At 35.8% G+C, this 19,130-nt stretch overlaps 1 protein-coding gene and 1 long non-coding RNA gene across 5 annotated transcripts; one reads left to right on the top strand and one right to left on the bottom strand.

Moving 5' to 3' along the window:
• Nucleotides 1–3,394: 3,394 nt before the first annotated feature.
• Nucleotides 3,395–18,937, top strand: LOC140811504 (tobamovirus multiplication protein 2A-like). 4 transcript variants are annotated; one of them, XM_073169419.1, is made up of 7 exons: nucleotides 3,395–3,478; nucleotides 3,839–4,167; nucleotides 4,477–4,576; nucleotides 5,035–5,115; nucleotides 10,229–10,333; nucleotides 10,740–10,952; nucleotides 18,647–18,937. In XM_073169419.1, the coding sequence occupies exons 2-7, from the start codon at nucleotides 3,929–3,931 to the stop codon at nucleotides 18,752–18,754; spliced, it is 846 nt and encodes a 281-aa protein (XP_073025520.1). In that variant the 5' UTR covers nucleotides 3,395–3,478; nucleotides 3,839–3,928; the 3' UTR covers nucleotides 18,755–18,937. The 4 variants fall into 4 exon arrangements, with proteins under 4 accessions (XP_073025520.1, XP_073025523.1, XP_073025521.1 ...); XM_073169422.1 differs by lacking the exon at nucleotides 18,647–18,937 and adding an exon at nucleotides 11,100–11,492; XM_073169420.1 differs by having other exon boundaries at nucleotides 3,404–3,507.
• Nucleotides 17,887–18,639, bottom strand: LOC140811505 (uncharacterized). The gene is made up of 2 exons (XR_012113473.1): nucleotides 18,325–18,639; nucleotides 17,887–18,152 (listed from the first exon to the last, which is right to left on the bottom strand). It is a non-coding gene; the product is annotated as an uncharacterized lncRNA (long non-coding RNA).
• Nucleotides 18,938–19,130: the final 193 nt, after the last annotated feature.

Below are 19,130 nucleotides of genomic sequence, written 5' to 3'. Positions count from 1 at the left end.
TACTGTTTCTGCAATTCCAGCAGAAAGCACAGCAGACCCTGCTCCTTCTACTGCATTGATGGATGCTCCTCCTGTTTCTACTGCGTTGGCTGTCTCCCTCCCTGTTTTGACTGCGACGAATTCTCGTCTTTCTGAGATCAAACAACGCATTCTTGCACGAACTCCCTCCCCGGAATCAGATACCTTTGACCTGGAACATCAGATTCGGTTTCTACAAACCGAACTCAACAACGTCTCTGATTTAGTGAAACGTATATCTTGTGAAAATCTTGCGGAATTCAGTGGTGCTAAATCTTTCCGAGAGCGAATGGGGAAATACATCTATCTCACTAAGGAGACCACGGACAAGATGTATGCTGAAACCTCCGTTTTCAGACAAGTTATATCAAGAACTCACGGCACCATCATACTTGCTCAAAATGATATACTCACTCGAATCACTGAGCATGATGATCTTTTTCGATCACTCTCTACTTCTGTGGAACTTTTGGATGCCAAGATTAACTCTCAAAATCAATCTATCACTACATTAGATAATCGCATCTCTTCTCAAACCCCGTATCTGGAGATGCTAACCGATGGCATTCAAAATATTTCCGGCAGACTGAATGATCTCTTTACCCATGTGGTGGCCGCTGATGCCAAAAAGGGGGAAGATAGAGGAGATAGAGGAGATCAACAGGAGTTAGGCAAACAGAAGATGAGGCTGAACCTTCTAACAGAAGAGATCAAGAACCTCAAAATGAAGAAATCATTTACAGGGACATTGGAACCGATTGATTTGTTTACTTTAATGCGTTATTAACATTATCCGTTCGTTTAAATGATTATCTGTTTTACTTAACGACTTTCTACTGTTTAGGTTTTGGCATCACCACAAAGGGGGAAATTGTTAGACATGAATTTTATTGTGGCGATGATAACTAAAACCAGTAGACCAGCAGACCAGAACAACAGAATAACTTATCAGTAGCTGCTGTTCTAGTAAAACTAAACCAGTAGAAAAGGGATAACAATACAAAACCAGCAGAGAACGTTTTCTAACGTTGCTATCTTAATTGTTACCGTTAAAGAGTTCCTAGTACTAGTATTAATTGCAGCATTAAATACTATACGGAGTCATTTAATGCATATTACCCAATTAAGTATAAAACAAGACTGATTGTTTTATAGCTTTTCTGCAGGAACTTGTTTCGGTAATAAAGCTGATTGTATCAGTTATCTGAAGACTTCTCTGATTGTGAACGTTGAACTCAGTCGATTATATATACTTGGATCAAATCCTTGTTCGACACGACACTTCGCATAATATCATTTTCAAGGAACAAAGCTACTCTCTTATCAGACGAATATCAGAATTCCTTGAGCATTTTAAAAGTTCAACACAAAGAAAAGTAGCACACGCTTCATAGCTTATATCTGATCTTTTGTAGATCATCTTGTGCTACTAATTCTTACACTCTTCACGATCTTTACTGCACTTATACTTTATCAGAAGAGTCTGTAATCTGAAAAGAGTCTTTTCAGAACTTTGTGTTTCGCATTTTTGTGAGTTGAGAAACTAAGAGTTTCAGTAGGCTGAGGTGTAAGTCCTTCTGAAGTGGGTGTGTACAAGTGTTGTACTGTAATATCCAAAGTCTTTTAGTTATACTTTCTGGAAACAGAAGAAGGGGAGACGTAGAAGAGTTTATCTTCGAACTTCCATAAACAACTGCTGCCTACTGTTTTATTGTTTTTCAACTACTTCATCAGATTGTTTCCGCACGTTTTATTGTAATCAGGTGAAAGTATTCGCACAAGATCAACTACTATCCTTAACAGGATTTTAGTACCTCATCAGAACGAAAAACGAGTAGAGTTTATTCACCCCCCTCTAAACTCAACTTCGATCCTCAACACAAAATAATTTGTAATTCAAAAAAACTTTATACCAAACTTAAAAATAAATAACCGTGTAACAATTGTGCTTTAAAATTATTAATTTTTATAGTGGAATTAAAAAAAACAACTGAATGTATTTTTGTCCATTTTAAACGCAAAGAATTAAAATATAGTATATTTAATAATTTGTAAAGTCCCATAAATTTTAAGCAATTTACTATTATAAAATTTCATTAAATTATTAAAAGGGCATGAACACATTTAAAATATTTTTAAATTCGGTCACATCATGCTTATCATTTCTTAAATTACATAATAGATGTCGATGGGACGGGTATGGGGCGGGTTTGGCTAAACCCAAGACCCTCCCCATGGAAAAAACTTGGACCCATTACCTGTCCCACCTCGGTTAAATATTCTTCGGACCCACCCCACCTCGAATACGAAACGGGGCCGGGTAGACCCATGAGACCCGTGAGACCCGAATTTTTTTAAAATAAAAAAATAATATTTCTTCCCACATGACTAAATTATGAAACATACAAGCCTCTAAATACAACATTGTGGAAAATTAATTCACGTTTTCGACCACACTTAATAATAACAAACAAAGTATTTTCACGACAAAAAAAAAATTATATAAAAAAAGAGTTGCTAACTCTTCAAAAAAATCTTGACATCTCCAAAAATAAGTCGTAACATAATTTAAACAGATCAATATAAAATCAGTGAGTATGCAATATTTAAGTCTACTAAGATGAGGACCAACTATTCTTCCACTATTGCTAAAAACAGATTCAAATGCAACAGTTGACATAGGAATAACTAAGATTTTTATGGTTGAGATGAGGTACTAAAAAAATAAAATTAATAAAATTAAAACCCGAAAATATTTATATCTACGTATATGGGGCGGGTATCGGGCGGATATTATAGAACCCATGACCCACTCCATATCTGAATGGGTTTGAAAAATTGGACCCAAGACCCACCCCATGACCCATTTAGTATGTCCAAACTCACCCCATACATGCGGGTCCATTGTGGGTCTGGGTAAAACCCGGACCCATTGACATCCCTAGGTTTCCACGTGAAATAAATAAAAAATCGGTTTAAGTTTATATAAGCTACGGTTACATTTGAATTTATTTAGGATACGAATTAAAGTTTATATAAATTAATGACAAAAATTTGTGTGAGACGGTTTTACGAGTCGTATTTTGTTATATATATATCTTATTTGAGTCATTTATTAAAAATAATACTCTTAGAAAAAATATTATTTTTATGCTAAGAGTATTATTATAAGAGTATTAATTTTTATTGTGAATATGAGTAGGGTTGACTCGTCTCACACATAAAGATTCATGAGATCGTTTCACAAAAAACCTACTCTGAATTAAGATTACATCTGGATTTATCTAAAATACGAATTCGGATATCTGTTTTTTTTATATAAATAAAAAAACGAAAATATATATCATTCGAGAAAGTGAATATATTGATTATATTATATTATATTATTACTAAATATCCATACCTATCCAGCATTTCTCCGGCTATTCGGAATCTTTCGACCATCATTCAGACATATCCTGTAAGCTAAGCTCGCCGCTTCTCGATCAAGTTATCCTTCGATCTTTTTCATTTTTTTCCTTCTCATGTAACTGTTTATCTGTTTCTGTAGTTCAATTCTTGGCTGAATTTGATTCTATTGAAGTGAAATCTTCATGTGTGGATCACATAAACAAATTTGGCATTATTTTTGTTCTGAAGTTTTCGATGGATTCCACTCCACTTTCTTTTTTTTTGATATTAAATTCTAATTCGCTATCTTGATAGTTTTTGTGGTACCGTGTTGAGTGTTCACGGCTTTTTCTGGTTGGAGTTTTTTGGGAGTCAATTCTGATTCATTAGTGATATTTCTGAAGAAATGGTTGGTGGATTTTCCTTGCAGGAGGAAGAGAGAGTTGGTTGATGTGTATGAATATACATCTTATAATAAAGGGCATATATATAAAGTTACTTTTTCGAAGTTGCCATAGGAATGGGGTGTAAGACTTTCTGGGAATGCCTGCTGAAGGTTCTAAACTCCTTGTTAATCCTCGTGGGTCTTGCCATGATTGGCTATGGTGTATACCTCTTCGTTGAGTATAAAACTGACGCTTCCACTGTCAATGATTCTACCAATGCGTCTTCTAATATGGAGCTCGTCCAGCTTGGCCGACCCATGCTATTGGTGGTCTCTGTAGCTGATAGCATCTTTGATAAGCTTCCTAAGGCGTGGTATGAAGAACAACTGTTGTTCAAGTTTGTTTGTGTTCCGTGTCACCATGCATGTATAAGTTATGTCTTCGTGATTTTCTTTGTATGCATCTAGATGGGCTTTGGAGTATGTAAGTATGTTTTGTGAGAGTGATGGCTAATTTTGTGTTCCATGCTATCATGAGCACAAATGGAGCGGCTAAGTTATGCGTGTTCTATATTATTCATATTGGCTCTCTCAACCCAATATATTACTTTCATCTGTCTCTTTTATCTGGGTGCTTGTTCTAATGCAGTGATAGTGCTAATGATCAAATAATCTATCTGTAGGTTTATATATCTTTTCATTGGCATTGGTGTCGTACTTGTTGTCATTGCTTGTTGTGGATGCATTGGAACTGCTGCACGGAATGGGTGCTGCCTCATTTGTGTATCCTTCCTAGTGATGCGATCTTTTATATTTAATCACATATGCTAACTGTATTACCCCTTTTTATTTTATACGGCTACAATGATTAATTGTGAGGTTGTAGATCCATATTTGACAATTTTTAGCTAGTTGACCTAACCCTGAAGCTTTTGCTTTAGTGGAATTCTGAGGTTAAAAGAATTGAGGATTCAGTCATCATCTTTTACCAAAAATGACATTGATATGTCCCTATAGCTCTTTGAAAACACATGTTAGCATCTAGTAACACTTTGACCATTGGCAAGAAGAATATTATCGACTATAATCTGTTTGCTTGGGATGAAGATGAATGAAATTAGACAGTAAAATCCTTGTATGTCATGATAGTTTTTACATTTTTTTGTCACATACTTTTATAGATGGGTATTGTGTTTTAAATTTTTATCACGAGGATGATAGTTTTCCTTAAGGTAATAAAGTATTCCGTACTTGTGATCCTTTTGATACTGGTAGAGCTTGGGGCTGCTGCTTTTCTGTTTTTTGACAAAAGCTGGAAAGAGGTATGCTTTTAAAAGCACTCACGTAGAGGGAAATAAAATAAAACACTGCTGAGGTGAAAAGGGAATAATTAATTCACTTTCAATTGTATAATCAAACGTATACAGAGAGAGCCTTTATATATCTAGGTTACAAGAGTAAAAGAAGGAAAAACAACAAACAGATCCTATAAAATAGGAAATATTAAAAAACTAATTAATCTACACAAAAGACTAATTCTATACTCCCCCTCAAGCTGGATGGTATATATTATACATTCCAAGCTTGTCTATTAGTCTTTCAAACAGAGGCTTGAACAGTGCCTTTGTTAGAATGTCTGCAGCTTGTTGAGAACTCGGGACATAGGACACTTCGAGAATACCAGCCTCAATCTTCTCTTTAATGAAATGCCTGTCTATTTCCACATGTTTAGTGCGGTCGTGATGAACAGGGTTATGTGCGATTGAGATAGCAGCTTTGTTGTCACAAAGAATAGACATCGTACCTTGCTTCTCAATATGTAGTTCTTCAAGCAGCTGCTTAATCCAGAGAGCTTCGCAGATGCCGAGTGCAGTGGAACGAAGTTCAGCTTCAGCGCTACTTCTTGCGACGACGGGCTGTTTCTTGCTGCGCCAAGTGACTAAATTCCCAAACACGAAGGAACAGTACCCTGAAGTCGAGCGGCGGTCATTCGGACAGCCAGCCCAGTCTGCATCGACGAAGACTTCAACACTTCTCTTATCTTGCTTTCGGAACAAGAGTCCTTTACCAGGAGATCCCTTCAAGTACCGCAATATCCTATTTGCAGCATCCAAATGACATTGATAGGGTGAGTGCATGAACTGACTAATACAACTCACTGGAAACGAAATGTCTGGTCGGGTATGTGCAAGGTAAATCAATCTGCCCACAAGCCTCTGAAATCTTCCTTTGTCAACTGGATTATCATCTGGTTTGGCTTTAAGTTTGACATTGGGATCCATAGGAGTATCGGCCGGTTTACAGCCCATCAAACCGGTGTCTTTGAGCAGATCGAGGATGTATTTTCTCTGAGAGACAGAAATTCCTTCCTTGCTGCGAGCAACTTCCATCCCTAGAAAGAACCGTAGATTGCCAAGGTCCTTCATCTCGAAAGTAGAAGCTAACCGTCTCTTGATTCGGTCCATCTCCGAAATGTTGTTCCCTGTGATAATAATATCGTCTACATAGACGATAAGAATGGCAATTTTCCCTTTCTCTCTAAGGTAAAACAGTGTGTGATCGGTGTGAGCTTGTTTGTATCCAAGAAGCTGAATTGTCTTTGCAAACCTGTCACACCAAGCTTTCGGTGACTGTTTTAGACCGTAGAGAGCTTTTCTCAAACGACAAACTTTTCCTTCGCTGCTTCCTTTATTGAATCCGGGTGGCAAATCCATATAAACTTCTTCTTCAAGATCTCCATTGAGGAAGGCGTTTTTTACGTCTAATTGTTGAAGCGGCCAATCCAAGTTTGCTGCGAGGGACAATAAGACGCGGATGGTGTTGATTTTTGCAACCGGAGCGAAAGTTTCTTGATAATCAACTCCGTAAGTCTGCGTATAGCCTTTGGCCACTAGTCGAGCTTTATACCGATCAATTGAACCATCACTCTTACATTTGATCGTGAAGAGCCATCTACATCCGACCGGTGTCTTTCCTTCGGGTCTTTGGACAATATCCCACGTGCCATTTTTTTCTAAGGCTTTAATCTCTTCGAACACTGCAGCTCGCCAATTGTCATGCCTTAGAGCTTCATCAATGTTGGTGGGTGTAGTTGATTCTGAAAGGTTAGTTACTAATGCACGCATAGGCTGTGATAAGCGAGAGTAACCCAAAAATTTAGAGATAGGGTGTTTTGTGCATGACCTTGTACCTTTTCGCTGTGCAATTGGAACGTCCAGGTCTCCCAACTGATTGTCTTTAGAATCGAGACTTGAGTTGGATGTGTTCGGCATAGGAGGAGTCGGCTTTGGCACGGGTCGTCGTCTGCTGTAGGTTATTGGAATTGGTTCAACTGGACACCATGATGTGGGGTTCGTAGATGACTCGGGTTCTATTTGCGGATTTTGTGGGATAATAGGATCAAGATTATAAGAGATATGCTGAGTTGGCCGTGGCATAGAATCAGGATTAATTGAGGAAGAAATCGGTTCTAGATGAGCGATTTGTTCCTGATTTTGTGGCTGATATAAGTGAGGAATTGGTTCCCGATTTTGTGGATTAGATTCTGGATTAATTGGGGAAGAAATCGGTTCTAAATGAGAGATGTGTTCCTGATTTTGTGGCTCCCCCTGAACCGAATTCGGAGGTGGATTTGTGATCCAAAAATATTCCCAAGAATCACTGAAATTGATTGGATGAATGTACGTGGAGTTAGTTTGATTCCTAGGGTCCGAATGTGGTGGGTAAAAGGATTGGTTTTCAAAGAAGGTAATATCCCGTGAGATAAAATATTTCCTTTTTGAAGGTGAGTAACAGCGGTAGGCTTTTTGAGTGGTGGAATACCCTAGGAAAACGCATTTGTGACTTCTAGGATCAAGTTTAGACCGATTGTGATCATGAATATGAACAAAAACTGAACACCCAAAAATTCGAAGAGGCAGATGAGAAAAAAGGTGTGATTTTGGAAATGATTGTTGTAGGGTAGAAATAGGGGTTTTAAATTTTAAAATACGTGATGGCAATTGGTTTATTAAGTAACACGCAGTTAATAAGGCATCCCCCCAAAATGTTTTTGGAACATTGCTCGTAAAAAGTAGAGCACGAGCGACCTCTAAAAGGTGTCGATTTTTCCTTTCGGAAACCCCATTTTGTTGAGGGGTATCGACACAAGAACTTTGGTGTATAATACCATTAGTGGAAGAAAAATCATTTAAAGATGAGTTGAAGTATTCGGTTCCATTATCAGTTCGAAGCATTTGAATTCTGGAATCAAATTGAGTGAGGACCATATTGTGAAATTGGCGAAAAATGTTGGTAACTTCAGATTTATCACGCAACAAAAAAACCCAACAAACACGAGTATGATCGTCAATAAATGAAATAAACCACCTTTTATTAGAAACGGAAGTAACTCGTGAGGGACCCCACAAGTCACTATGAACAAGAGCAAAAGGTCTAGATTCATGATAAATATGCAAAGGGAAAGGAATTCTAGTGTGTTTAGCCAGTTGGCAAATTTAACACACAAAACGATCGGATGACCGAAACAAGCTTGGAAACAAACGACGTAGATATGAAAAGCTAGGATGACCTAGACGTTGATGGAGAAGCTTTATTTGTAGGTGGCGAGATGGTGTAGAATCGTGAACCACTTGACAGCAACGAACAGCAGAATCGACACGAGAAAATTGATATAAACCGGACTCCTCAATAGCACGTCCAATCATCCGTCCCAAGGCCCGATCCTGAAAAACACACGAGTTGGAAGAAAAATGAGCAACACAATCAGAATCCAATGTGAGCTTGCTGATGGATAGCAAGTTATATGACAGTGTGGGAACAAAGAGAACGTTGCGAAGAATTAATGTAGGACTTAAAATAACAGTTCTAATCCCAAAAATCGGAGAGACCGAGCCATCTGCTAATGTGACAGTACGAGGTCCTATGAAGCAAGTAAATGCAGAAAAAATAGTGCGAACACCCGTCATATGATCTGATGCACCGGAGTCAATTATCCAAGACTCACCTGAACCATTTTGTTCAGTGGCAGAGGTCGAAGAGGAGATACCGTGAGCCATTAGAGACGTTGAAGTCGTCAGTGATTGGACAATTTGATCAAGTTGAGCTTGGGAGAATGTGGCTGTCGATGAAGGGCTTTTGTCACTGTGGGTCGAAGCTTGTGACCTCGACGGGTCAGTGGTTCGTTGGCTGCGAGGAACCCAATCAGCCGGCTTTCCATGGATTTTCCAGCAGGTGGCTTTGGTATGGTGTGGGCGGTTGCAATGCTCACACCACTGTGTCGGTTTGCGTGAACCACGAGACTCCGGGAAGCGGGCTGCCATCGCAGAAGCATCAGCGGAAGAGGCAGCAGGTAGAGAGGGCCCGCCAAGCATGATTCTTCGACGTTGTTCTTCTCGACGGACTTCGGAGAAGATGGCGTCGAGACTGGGCAGCGGTTTGACACTAAGGATTCGGCCTCGAACGTCGTCAAGAGAAAGATGCAGACCGGATAGAAAGTCATATGTGCGTTCTTTGACGAGGAGTTTGCGGTAGATCGCTTGGTTGGCGGAGTCAGTCCATCCCGGTTGAGTGAAGAGATCGAGTTCTTGCCAAAGTTTGGTTAGAGCACCGTAATATTGAGTCACCGTGCCATCATCTTGACGCAGGTTGCGAGATCTGTTGCGTAGTTCAAACATTTGATTGGAGTCTTCAAGGTCCGAGTATTGCCAAAGTGACAGCCTCCCAAATTGCTTGAGCCGTCGGATATAGAAGATAGATTTCAGCAATACTATCTTCCATTGAATGAAGTAGCCATGCCATGACCATGGAATTTTGTATATCCCACTCGGCAAACGATGCATCCTCCGTAGGTGGTTTCGGGATGGTGCCGTTAAGATAGCCAAACCGTCCTTTCCCACGAATAACAAGTTGAATCGATCTAGACCATTGAAGATAATTTTTTCCGGTAAGTTTGAAACTGGTGATTTGAAAAGGTAAGGAATAATCAAGTGCAGTGGGAGCAATTTTGGGGCTAGTCTTAGCACTATCCGAAGATGCTTCTTTGACATTATCCCCGCTCACTCCTGAAGAATTCTCCATAATAGGAAAACTCAAAAAATTTCCTCAACCACTTGAATGCCTTTATTGCTCTGATACCATAAAAGCACTCACGTAGAGGGAAATAAAATAAAACACTGCTGAGGTGAAAAGGGAATAATTAATTCACTTTCAATTGTATAATCAAACGTATACAGAGAGAGCCTTTATATATCTAGGTTACAAGAGTAAAAGAAGGAAAAACAACTAACAGATCCTATAAAATAGGAAATATTAAAAAACTAATTAATCTACACAAAAGACTAATTCTATACTACTATTTCTACAGCTTTACATTGCTTGGCCTCTGTCATTGCGAAACAATAATTTCGTGAGTCTGATAATGATCAAAATCAACAGGATATTCCAGTTGACCGAACAGGAAATTTTGATAACATATTTCAATTTGTGGACCAGCACTGGAAAATAATCAGATGGGTCGCTCTGGGGATTGTTATATTCGAGGTAAGGCTAGAGGGAATTTTTTAATGACCGAATGCTCATGCATGTGACTCAGTGTGCTTAAAAGCATCATTTATGTCCTTGTACGTGCATAAAGTTAATATTGCTTGGAAAAATTGTAATTGTAGGATCAATTTCTGCAATTAAGTTTGCTATTATATATTTTATTTCACATCAAGCCCCTCATGTCAGATCAACTTTGGGGTCATGTTCCTCTATGCCGATGATAATATCCCACTATAATCAGATTTATTTCTGAGGTTACTGTGGTTTTTATCTCCTGAATGTTGGATATTTTCGTTCTAACCCCAATTTTATGAGCAATAATGCTAAGAAGAAAATTCTAGTGAATATTTGTTGTTTGATCCCTTTACTTACCCCATTGTTTTAACTGTGTATGAAATCGCAGGCCCTTGTATTTTTGTTAGCACTTGTTGTAAGGGCTGCAAATAGACCAGCACAATATGGCAGTGATGATGAGTATGTTGGGGGCCCCAGGCAACAGATCCGTCAACCATTTATAAACAGAAATCCTGCTCCAGCCACTGGAGTCCCTGTTGCCGGTGCTTCTGACCAGCGTCCAAGTAGGAATGATGCTTGGAGTACCCGTATGCGGGAAAAGGTGCAATATTTCTTCTACATCTCTAGTTTTGAGTTTTTCCTTCTGTTCTTTTTTCCAAAGCATTAATATTTTGTTTAATGTGAAATGGTTTACATAAGTGATTGAAAATGACGTGGTCATACAATATTTTGTTTGTTCACAACCCAGTACGGTTTTGGAAGTGAATCATCATGTTCTTGTGTTGTATGATGTACATTTGGTGATATTAGCTGCAAAAGAGTGGACAAGAAGCGCAATCTGAATGGAATGGAACTTAAGTGCAGCGCTGAGGAGCTGTTGCAAGTTGTTTAAGTTTTCCAACATTTTGCTGTCCTCTACATGCGCTATGTTGAGATTTTAGAAGATGGAGTTTGTTTTACACGTGGAAGTCAGCGACAATTGAAAATGGCACCCAAATGCTTGCTTTGAGCATGCATTAGATATAACTGGCCATTTTATGGTTCACATATGGTTCAATTATTGGAATTGAAACTGAGGGCATTAGAACCATTGACCCATAACTGGTGTAAACCCATCTTAAATTTTAAGATATAATGTATACATAGACAACTGAACTTTATAACATAAATTACTTGATTTGTATGATTAAACTTTAAGAAATATGACACATATTAAACGAAGTAGTGTATAAGAATTGGCGACGGCCAAGAAGCCTACCATTTTTTACGAAAAGTACATGCAGCCTCAAATTTTTGACAATTGAGACGGTATGCGCCTCTTCTTTTGACATTCAGACTCCCAACTTTTCTCGTTGATGGTGTGAAAAACGCCTATAAATAGAGGTGATTGAGATCCCTAAGCACATATCTCATAAGAAATATACACCATCTACAGAGAGCGTGAAGTGATTAGAAGGCTTCAGTCTGAGGAAAATCAGAAGAATGATAAATTATTCAATGGCCGGAGGTAATGCTCGAGCTATTTCCGCATATTGATTATCATGTTTATATGTGCAGAAACATGATTTTGAGAAAAAAATATCTAATATTTGGTATCAGAGACGTGATACCTCTACCTTGAAAATTTATTTTTATTTTCTGAAAATACGATATCATAAAATTCTTTTCCTTGAAGTCTTGAAGATGACAATATTCATTTTTCTGATTTTTTAAAATAAATTTTGAGAACAGAAATTTTCATTATGAAAGTTTCTGAAAACTTTTATTTCGGCCGGAGGATGAAGAGGAAGAGTTCGAAAGTTTACAATTTATGATATATATATATATATATATAATATATATATTTGTGTGTGCGCAAATTGAATTCAAAAGCTATAATTCAATTATTCGGACAAAACATTCAGAATATTAAATTGAAAGAAGACCCACACGTCTTTAATTTCCAATTCTTCAATTGTCGGTAAATGTGTTATTTTAATATTATATTATTTTTTAAAAATAAATTAAAAAATAATAATAAAAATAATTTTTAAAAAATTAATGTGGGACCCACACCAATTTGAGAAAGCCATTGTTGCTAACAATTTAGTATTTTTTTATTAGTTTAAAATAAAAATAATAATAATAGTAAGAAATAAATAAATAATGATTAATGTGTTAACCAAATGCTATATGTATACCGAATTATACATATAACTTAATAATTAACCAAATGCTATATCTTTAACCAAATGCTATATGTATACCGAATTATACATACAACTTAATAACACATTAATCATTTTTTATTTATTATTATTATTAATTTTTTTTTATTTTAAAAAATAATAATAAAAAACTAAATTGTACCGATTGTCAAATTGGTGTGAGTCTCACATTAATTTTTTTATTTATTATTATTATTATTTTTTTTAAAAAAATAATAATAAAATAACGCATTTACCGACAATTGAAGAATTGGAGAATTAAAGAAAAAAATAATAATAATAAAATAACGCATTTACCGACAATTGAAGAATTGGAGAATTAAAGACGTGTGGTCTTCTTTCAATTTAATATTTTGAATACTTTGTCTGAATAATTGAATTATAGCTGCTGAATTCAATTGTCACAATCATAAATTGCAAACTTTCGAACTCTTCTTCTTCATCCTCCGGCCAAAATAAAAATTTTCAGAAACTTTCATAATGAAAATTTCTGTTCTCAATATTTATTTTAAAAAATCAGAAAACTGAATATTGTCATCTTCAAGACTTTAAGGAAGAACTTCAAGGATATTTAGCATTTGGTTAAATAATTTGTACACATTAAAATAATTCCAAGTTCGATGTAATTTCTAATACATGTTTAGAAATTATTTTTTCATATTAAATATAATGTCAAATATTATGCACAAGTGTTTGATGTGTACATGCAAATTTAATATTATGTTTGCATTTACTCTTGAAATTTAAAATGCAAATAATATTAAAAATAATAATAATAATAATAATTGGTACATCGATATTCACATTATGTTAATATTAAATTATATTAAGTTGTTTATAATTTGAAATGAATATATCAAGTAAAATGTGAATATAATATTATAAAATAAAATATTTCAGTTGTTCACAAATAAACAAATAATCCTTACTTTATCATTATTCTGATAAAAAAGAAAAACTGACGAAGAGCCCACATTTTCATGTAAATGTGATCCTCACTTTATCACTACTCTGATTGAAGAGAAAAACTGATGGGGAACGTATTTGTTCATATTAAGTGAATATAAAGTTATTTAATGAAAAAGTTTGGCTTATAAAGATTCACATAAATGTGGATAATTTAGTTTAATAATAATTATAATGTGATCTAAGAAAACATGATTTGAGGAAGTTCTTCATATATCGGTTTAAACTGCCTTGACTTGCCACTGGTCTCCCTGAGGAATGTTGCTCTGACTAGAAGTCAGGTATTGAAAGAGCCTTAACACTACCTATCTTACCTGGGAGCACTCTTGGAAAATGTTGATTATGTTACTGAATAATTATTATATAAAGTATTAAAGTGAAGCCAAAATTTTGTCCGGTGAACCATATAATTTTAAATAATTGAGGAATAATCACATCATCCTTAGTGGATTTGGATCACATAATGGACATCAATTGTAATTAATTATATAAACATAATAAATTTTACCTCATAAGGATTTTTATTATATTTATATAACTAATTAGGTTATAATTTATATTTTTCTTAATTTACCCACAGGAGTTAAGGAAAATACATTTTGATAGCTCTATCATATAATTACAGAAAAAAAATCTTATTGAATTAAAATTTTAGCCCACAAGCAAATTTTATGTCACTTGTCCATTCACGATCTCATTATGGGCCAGAGCTTTGTATGAGCTTCGATTGGTTTGGGTTATACCTAAGTCAACAAAGGAACTATCTTCTATGGATTTAGGACAGCTAACTGGTACCACGGGTAGAATTTGGCAAGTTGTGGTTCATTGTATATGCTGGATGGTATGGTTGGAAAGAAATCGAAATTTTTTATGACAATGAAGAAACTACAGAAATATGCTAAGAAACTACAGAAATATGATGGGAAAAAATTAAGATCAAAATTGCAATGTAGATCGGCACTCACTAAGACTCCAAGAATGTCTCGATAGTAGATTTATTGAGAGATTGAGATTATGTGTATTATTAAAATTGCATTGATATTGTGTGCTTCATGATAAGAGTTTATAACCCACATGAAAAGAAACTGGAAACTGGACCCAAGAACTATAAGTGGATTTTCATGGGGGATGCCGAAGAATCCAAATGGTACAGATTTTGTTGTCCATTTCATAACACTAGAATTGTGGAATCAAGAAACGCAAAATTTCTTGAAAATGGCTTGATTAGTGGGAACGATCATGACATAGTTTTTGAGAATGATCACTTAATGCAAAACCCTCTTATTCAAATGAGAGATTGGTCGTTGTTTACGCCCCTCAAGACCAAATGGTGGTTAGACAACCAGTTACCGAAGTTCCACAAATCGCTGATGAAAATCCAGTAGATCAAGTTGTTAACGAAGAACAACAAGAAATTGTCGATCAACCAAAAAACCTTAGGAGATCTACTAGAATAAGAAGATCAACAATATCTAGTGATTATGTTGTGTTTTTACAAGAATCAGACTTTAACATCGGAGCCGAAAATAATCCCGAAACGTTTTCATAAGCCATGAGTTGTAATGAGTCAATACTATGGTTTATTGCTATGAAAGAAAAGATGAATTCTATGGCAGTTAATGGAGTCTGGGATCTTGTTCAGTTGCCTGATGGTGTAAAAGCCATTGGATGTAAATGGGTATTCAAAACAAAGAAAGACTCATTAGGCAACATTGAAAGGTATAAAGCAAGAATCGTTTCTAAAGGATTCACTCAGCAGGAAGGAATTGATTACAAAGAGACTTTTTCTCATGTATCAAAAAAAAATTCTCGTTGTATCATTCTAGCATTGGTTGCACATTTTGACTTAGATTTGCAACAAATGGATGTGAAAACAGCTTTTCTCAATGGAGAACTAGAAGAAGGTTGTTTATATGAAACAACCTGAAGGATTCTTCTCTAGTAATGGTGAGCAATTAGTTTGTAAGCTTAAGAAATCTATAAATGGTTTGAAACAAGCTTAAATTTCATGATGTTATCTCCATTGGGATTCGTTGAGAACCTCATGGATAGCACGATTTATTTTCTTATTCTATATGTGGATGATATATTACTTGCAACCAATGATAAAGGTCTGTTATATGAGGTGAAACAATTCATCTCTAAACACTTTGATATGAAGGATATGGGCGATGCATCTTATGTCATTGGCATTAAGATACATTGAGACAGAATTCGAGGTATTCTAGGTCTGTCCCAAGAAACCTATATCAACAAAGTTTTAGAGAGATATCGGTTGAAAAATTGTGCACCAAGTATAGCTCCCATTGTGAAAGGCGATAAATTCAATTTGAGCCAATGCCCAAAGAATGATCTAGAGCGGGAACAAATGAAAAACATTCCTTATGCTGCTGTTGTCGAAAGCTTAATGTATGCTCAGGTTTGCACTAGACCTGACATTGCATTTATTGTTGGGATGTTGGGAAGATATCAGAGTAATCCAGGTTTATATCACTGGAAAGCTGCAAAGAAAGTCATAAGGTACCTTTAAGGGACCAAAGATTATACGCTTATGTTCCGACGAACTGAGAATTTGGAAGTAATTGGCTACTCTGATTTAGACTACGTTGGCTGCATTGATTCACGAAAATCCACTTCAGGATATATTTTTATCTAGCTGGTGGAGTTGTATCTTGGAGTAGTGCAAAACAGACATTGACTGCTATTTCCACTATGGAAGCTGAGTTTGTATCTTGTTTTGAGGCAACCTCACATGGTGTATGGTTGAAGAGTTTCATTTCGAAGCTTGGAATTATGGATACTATCTCTAGGCCATGAAGAATATATTGTGGCAATTCAGCTACTGTTTTTATGGCTAAAAATAACAAAAGTGGTAGTCGAAGCAAACACATTGACATTAATTATTTAGCCATACGAGAACGTGTTAAAGATAAGAAGTTACTTATCGAACATATCAGCACTGAATTGATGTTTTCAGATCATTTGACTAAAGGAGTGCCACCATTGAAATTCAAGGATCATACAGAAAAATGGGACTTGGTTCTTTTATGTAATTTTGTTGTAGAACAAAGTTAATGAAACTATGATGTGATATTTTCTGATATTTGTTGTGTACACATTCATTGATTTGAGAATATCAATAAAACTGAACCTCGAATAAACATAGGGTTTATTCATTAAATTATTTGAGATATATAATACAGTGTGATATATGAAAGATAATAATCGTTTTTAGATGATCTATCGCTATGATTCATGTATTTTATTTTCTCCTAGTAAATAAGATATATGCGTCAAGTGGGAGAATGTAAGAAATATGACAAATATTAAAAGAAGTAGCGTGTAGGAATTGGCGACGGACAAGAAGCCTACCATTTTTGACAAACAGTATATGCAACCTCAAATTTTTGACAATTGAGACGGCATGCGCCTCTTCTTTTGACATTCAGACTCTTGAATTTTCTCGTTGATGGTATGAGAAACGTCTATAAACAGAGGTGATTGAGGTCCTTAAGCACACATCTCATAAGAAATATATACATCTACATAGAGCGTGAGGTGCTTAAAAGGCTTCAATCAGAAGAAAATCAAAAGAATTACAAATTATTCAATGGCCGGAGGTAATGCTCGATCTATTTCCGTATATTGATTATTATGTTTATATATGTGCAGAAACATGATTTAAAAAAAATACCTAACATAAACTTGAAGTTATATTTCATTTTTTTTAAATAAAAAGGAATATTCTTAATATTTTGCACTACCCACAATACCACTTCTTAATAATTAAATTTTCTTGTTTGAATTATTTGTTGATCCTGTGAGCAGTACTGCAATTTTTTTCTTGATCCTTACAATTTAAAGCATTAAAACTTCGATTAAAATACAACCGAAATCAGAAATGATTCTGTTTTGGCTTTGTTCCGTTTCCTTGTTCCATTGGTTTTTTGAGACCTTGGTAAGTTTGGAACAATGCCATGCCAAAAGTTAATAGCTAATAATAAGTGTGTAATTCAGCTAATAATAAGTGTGTAATTCTAACCTCTTTACGCCATACAACCACCACATCATTACTTTTTTATCATTGTTTATGTAGGCGGCTACATAGTATGATAGGGGCAATTGCTACAACTCGTTAATCTACATCCCAACAGTTGTCTCAACTTGGAACTTATATGAAGCGAACACTTGACCATAGATGTGATACCACTTAGAATATTGAGTGATATCCATTGCACCTAAAACTATAACTAATGGTAAAGGCATATTGCAGATTTTACCATGCAATTTCCAAAATATTATGTATTTGTCATTGATCCCTTCGCAGTCACATGGAATAGTAGGAACAATTGCCGCTACCTGCCATAAGTTTTTGTTATTGACAATAAATATTATTTTGCATATAAATATGGAGCATTGGGATTAAGCAAGAAGATCATCTCTCTTGTGATTACTGGCAGAATTACGAGTGGGTGGTCTTTATGTTCTTACAACTACAACATCTTTTACTGTTGCCAAGTCTTTTTCTCATTAAACTTCTTTCTTGATCTGATAATTTGCTGCTCTCCTTGTATTTCTCTGGTCTACCTTATAAGATGCACAACCTTATGTATGCTACCCATGAGCCCCTCTGTGAGTGTTGATAAACTTCATCTTATGTTTTGAATAGAGTTTGAGAATTTTCCTTGAGCGATTTGCAGAACATATATGCCAATCATACGCGATTTTATGAAGGCATTTGCTTAAATTCTTGTACCATCCTCAAGAGAGTGTTGATTCTTACAATTTTGCTTGTATAACTTTTGAACATCTCATGATTTTTGTTTGAGTCGATTCCAAGGAAGTTTTTCAGTGAGGTTTTTCCAAAACTTAATGGGGGCATAAAGGCTCCATTTTTAGTAGTTGTTCGTAACCATGACCAAATGGTTACCACCTTTGTTGGTGTAGTAATTTCGATATTTTGAGATACCTTATGACTTTTTATACAACAGGGAAGTGCTATATTGCCACTAATGTTTGCTCTTTGTGGTGTTGCACTGAATATTTTTTTTCTATCGGACATCCATATTCATGGAGAATTATTCCCACATGCATAGTAACAGATTCATTGCTTGTTTAACAGTATGGTCTCAATACCTCGGAATTTACATACAACCCATCCGAGTCCAACAGGAACCAACAAGCTACCACTCAACCATCTGAGGAAAGGAGACGCTGCATCATAATGTGATTGCTGCATCGCTTTTTGCTCAAAATGTAGTTGGTTTTTAGGTGTCCATGTTGAGAAAGTAATTGCGTCGTACATATACTGTAGCTAGGTCGAGTGTAGGCGTCGTGTTGTTGACGATAATGCAAACTTCACGATCCTGTTTATTTTGTACATCATCGGATTTTTATGCGTTGAATTGGTTTTTACAGCTTCATTGTGTTTTCAAATTGTATAATGTTCTACAGCTTAGTTCTTCCAAATTTTCTACGTTGCAATGGGTTCCAACTCCAGATTGTTTGTCTGAGCACGGACGGATCCAGAAGAGAGATTGGATGAATTTTTAAAAATTACCTATATAATCTTTCCAAGGATAATAGTCCTTCATTTTTCAAGTGTC

This window comes from Primulina eburnea, chromosome 14, assembly GCF_022965805.1.
Source record: "Primulina eburnea isolate SZY01 chromosome 14, ASM2296580v1, whole genome shotgun sequence".
NCBI lineage: Eukaryota > Viridiplantae > Streptophyta > Magnoliopsida > Lamiales > Gesneriaceae > Primulina > Primulina eburnea.
The sequence above is the reverse complement of the archived record's forward strand: the minus strand, read 5'-3'. Positions and strand labels throughout refer to the sequence as shown.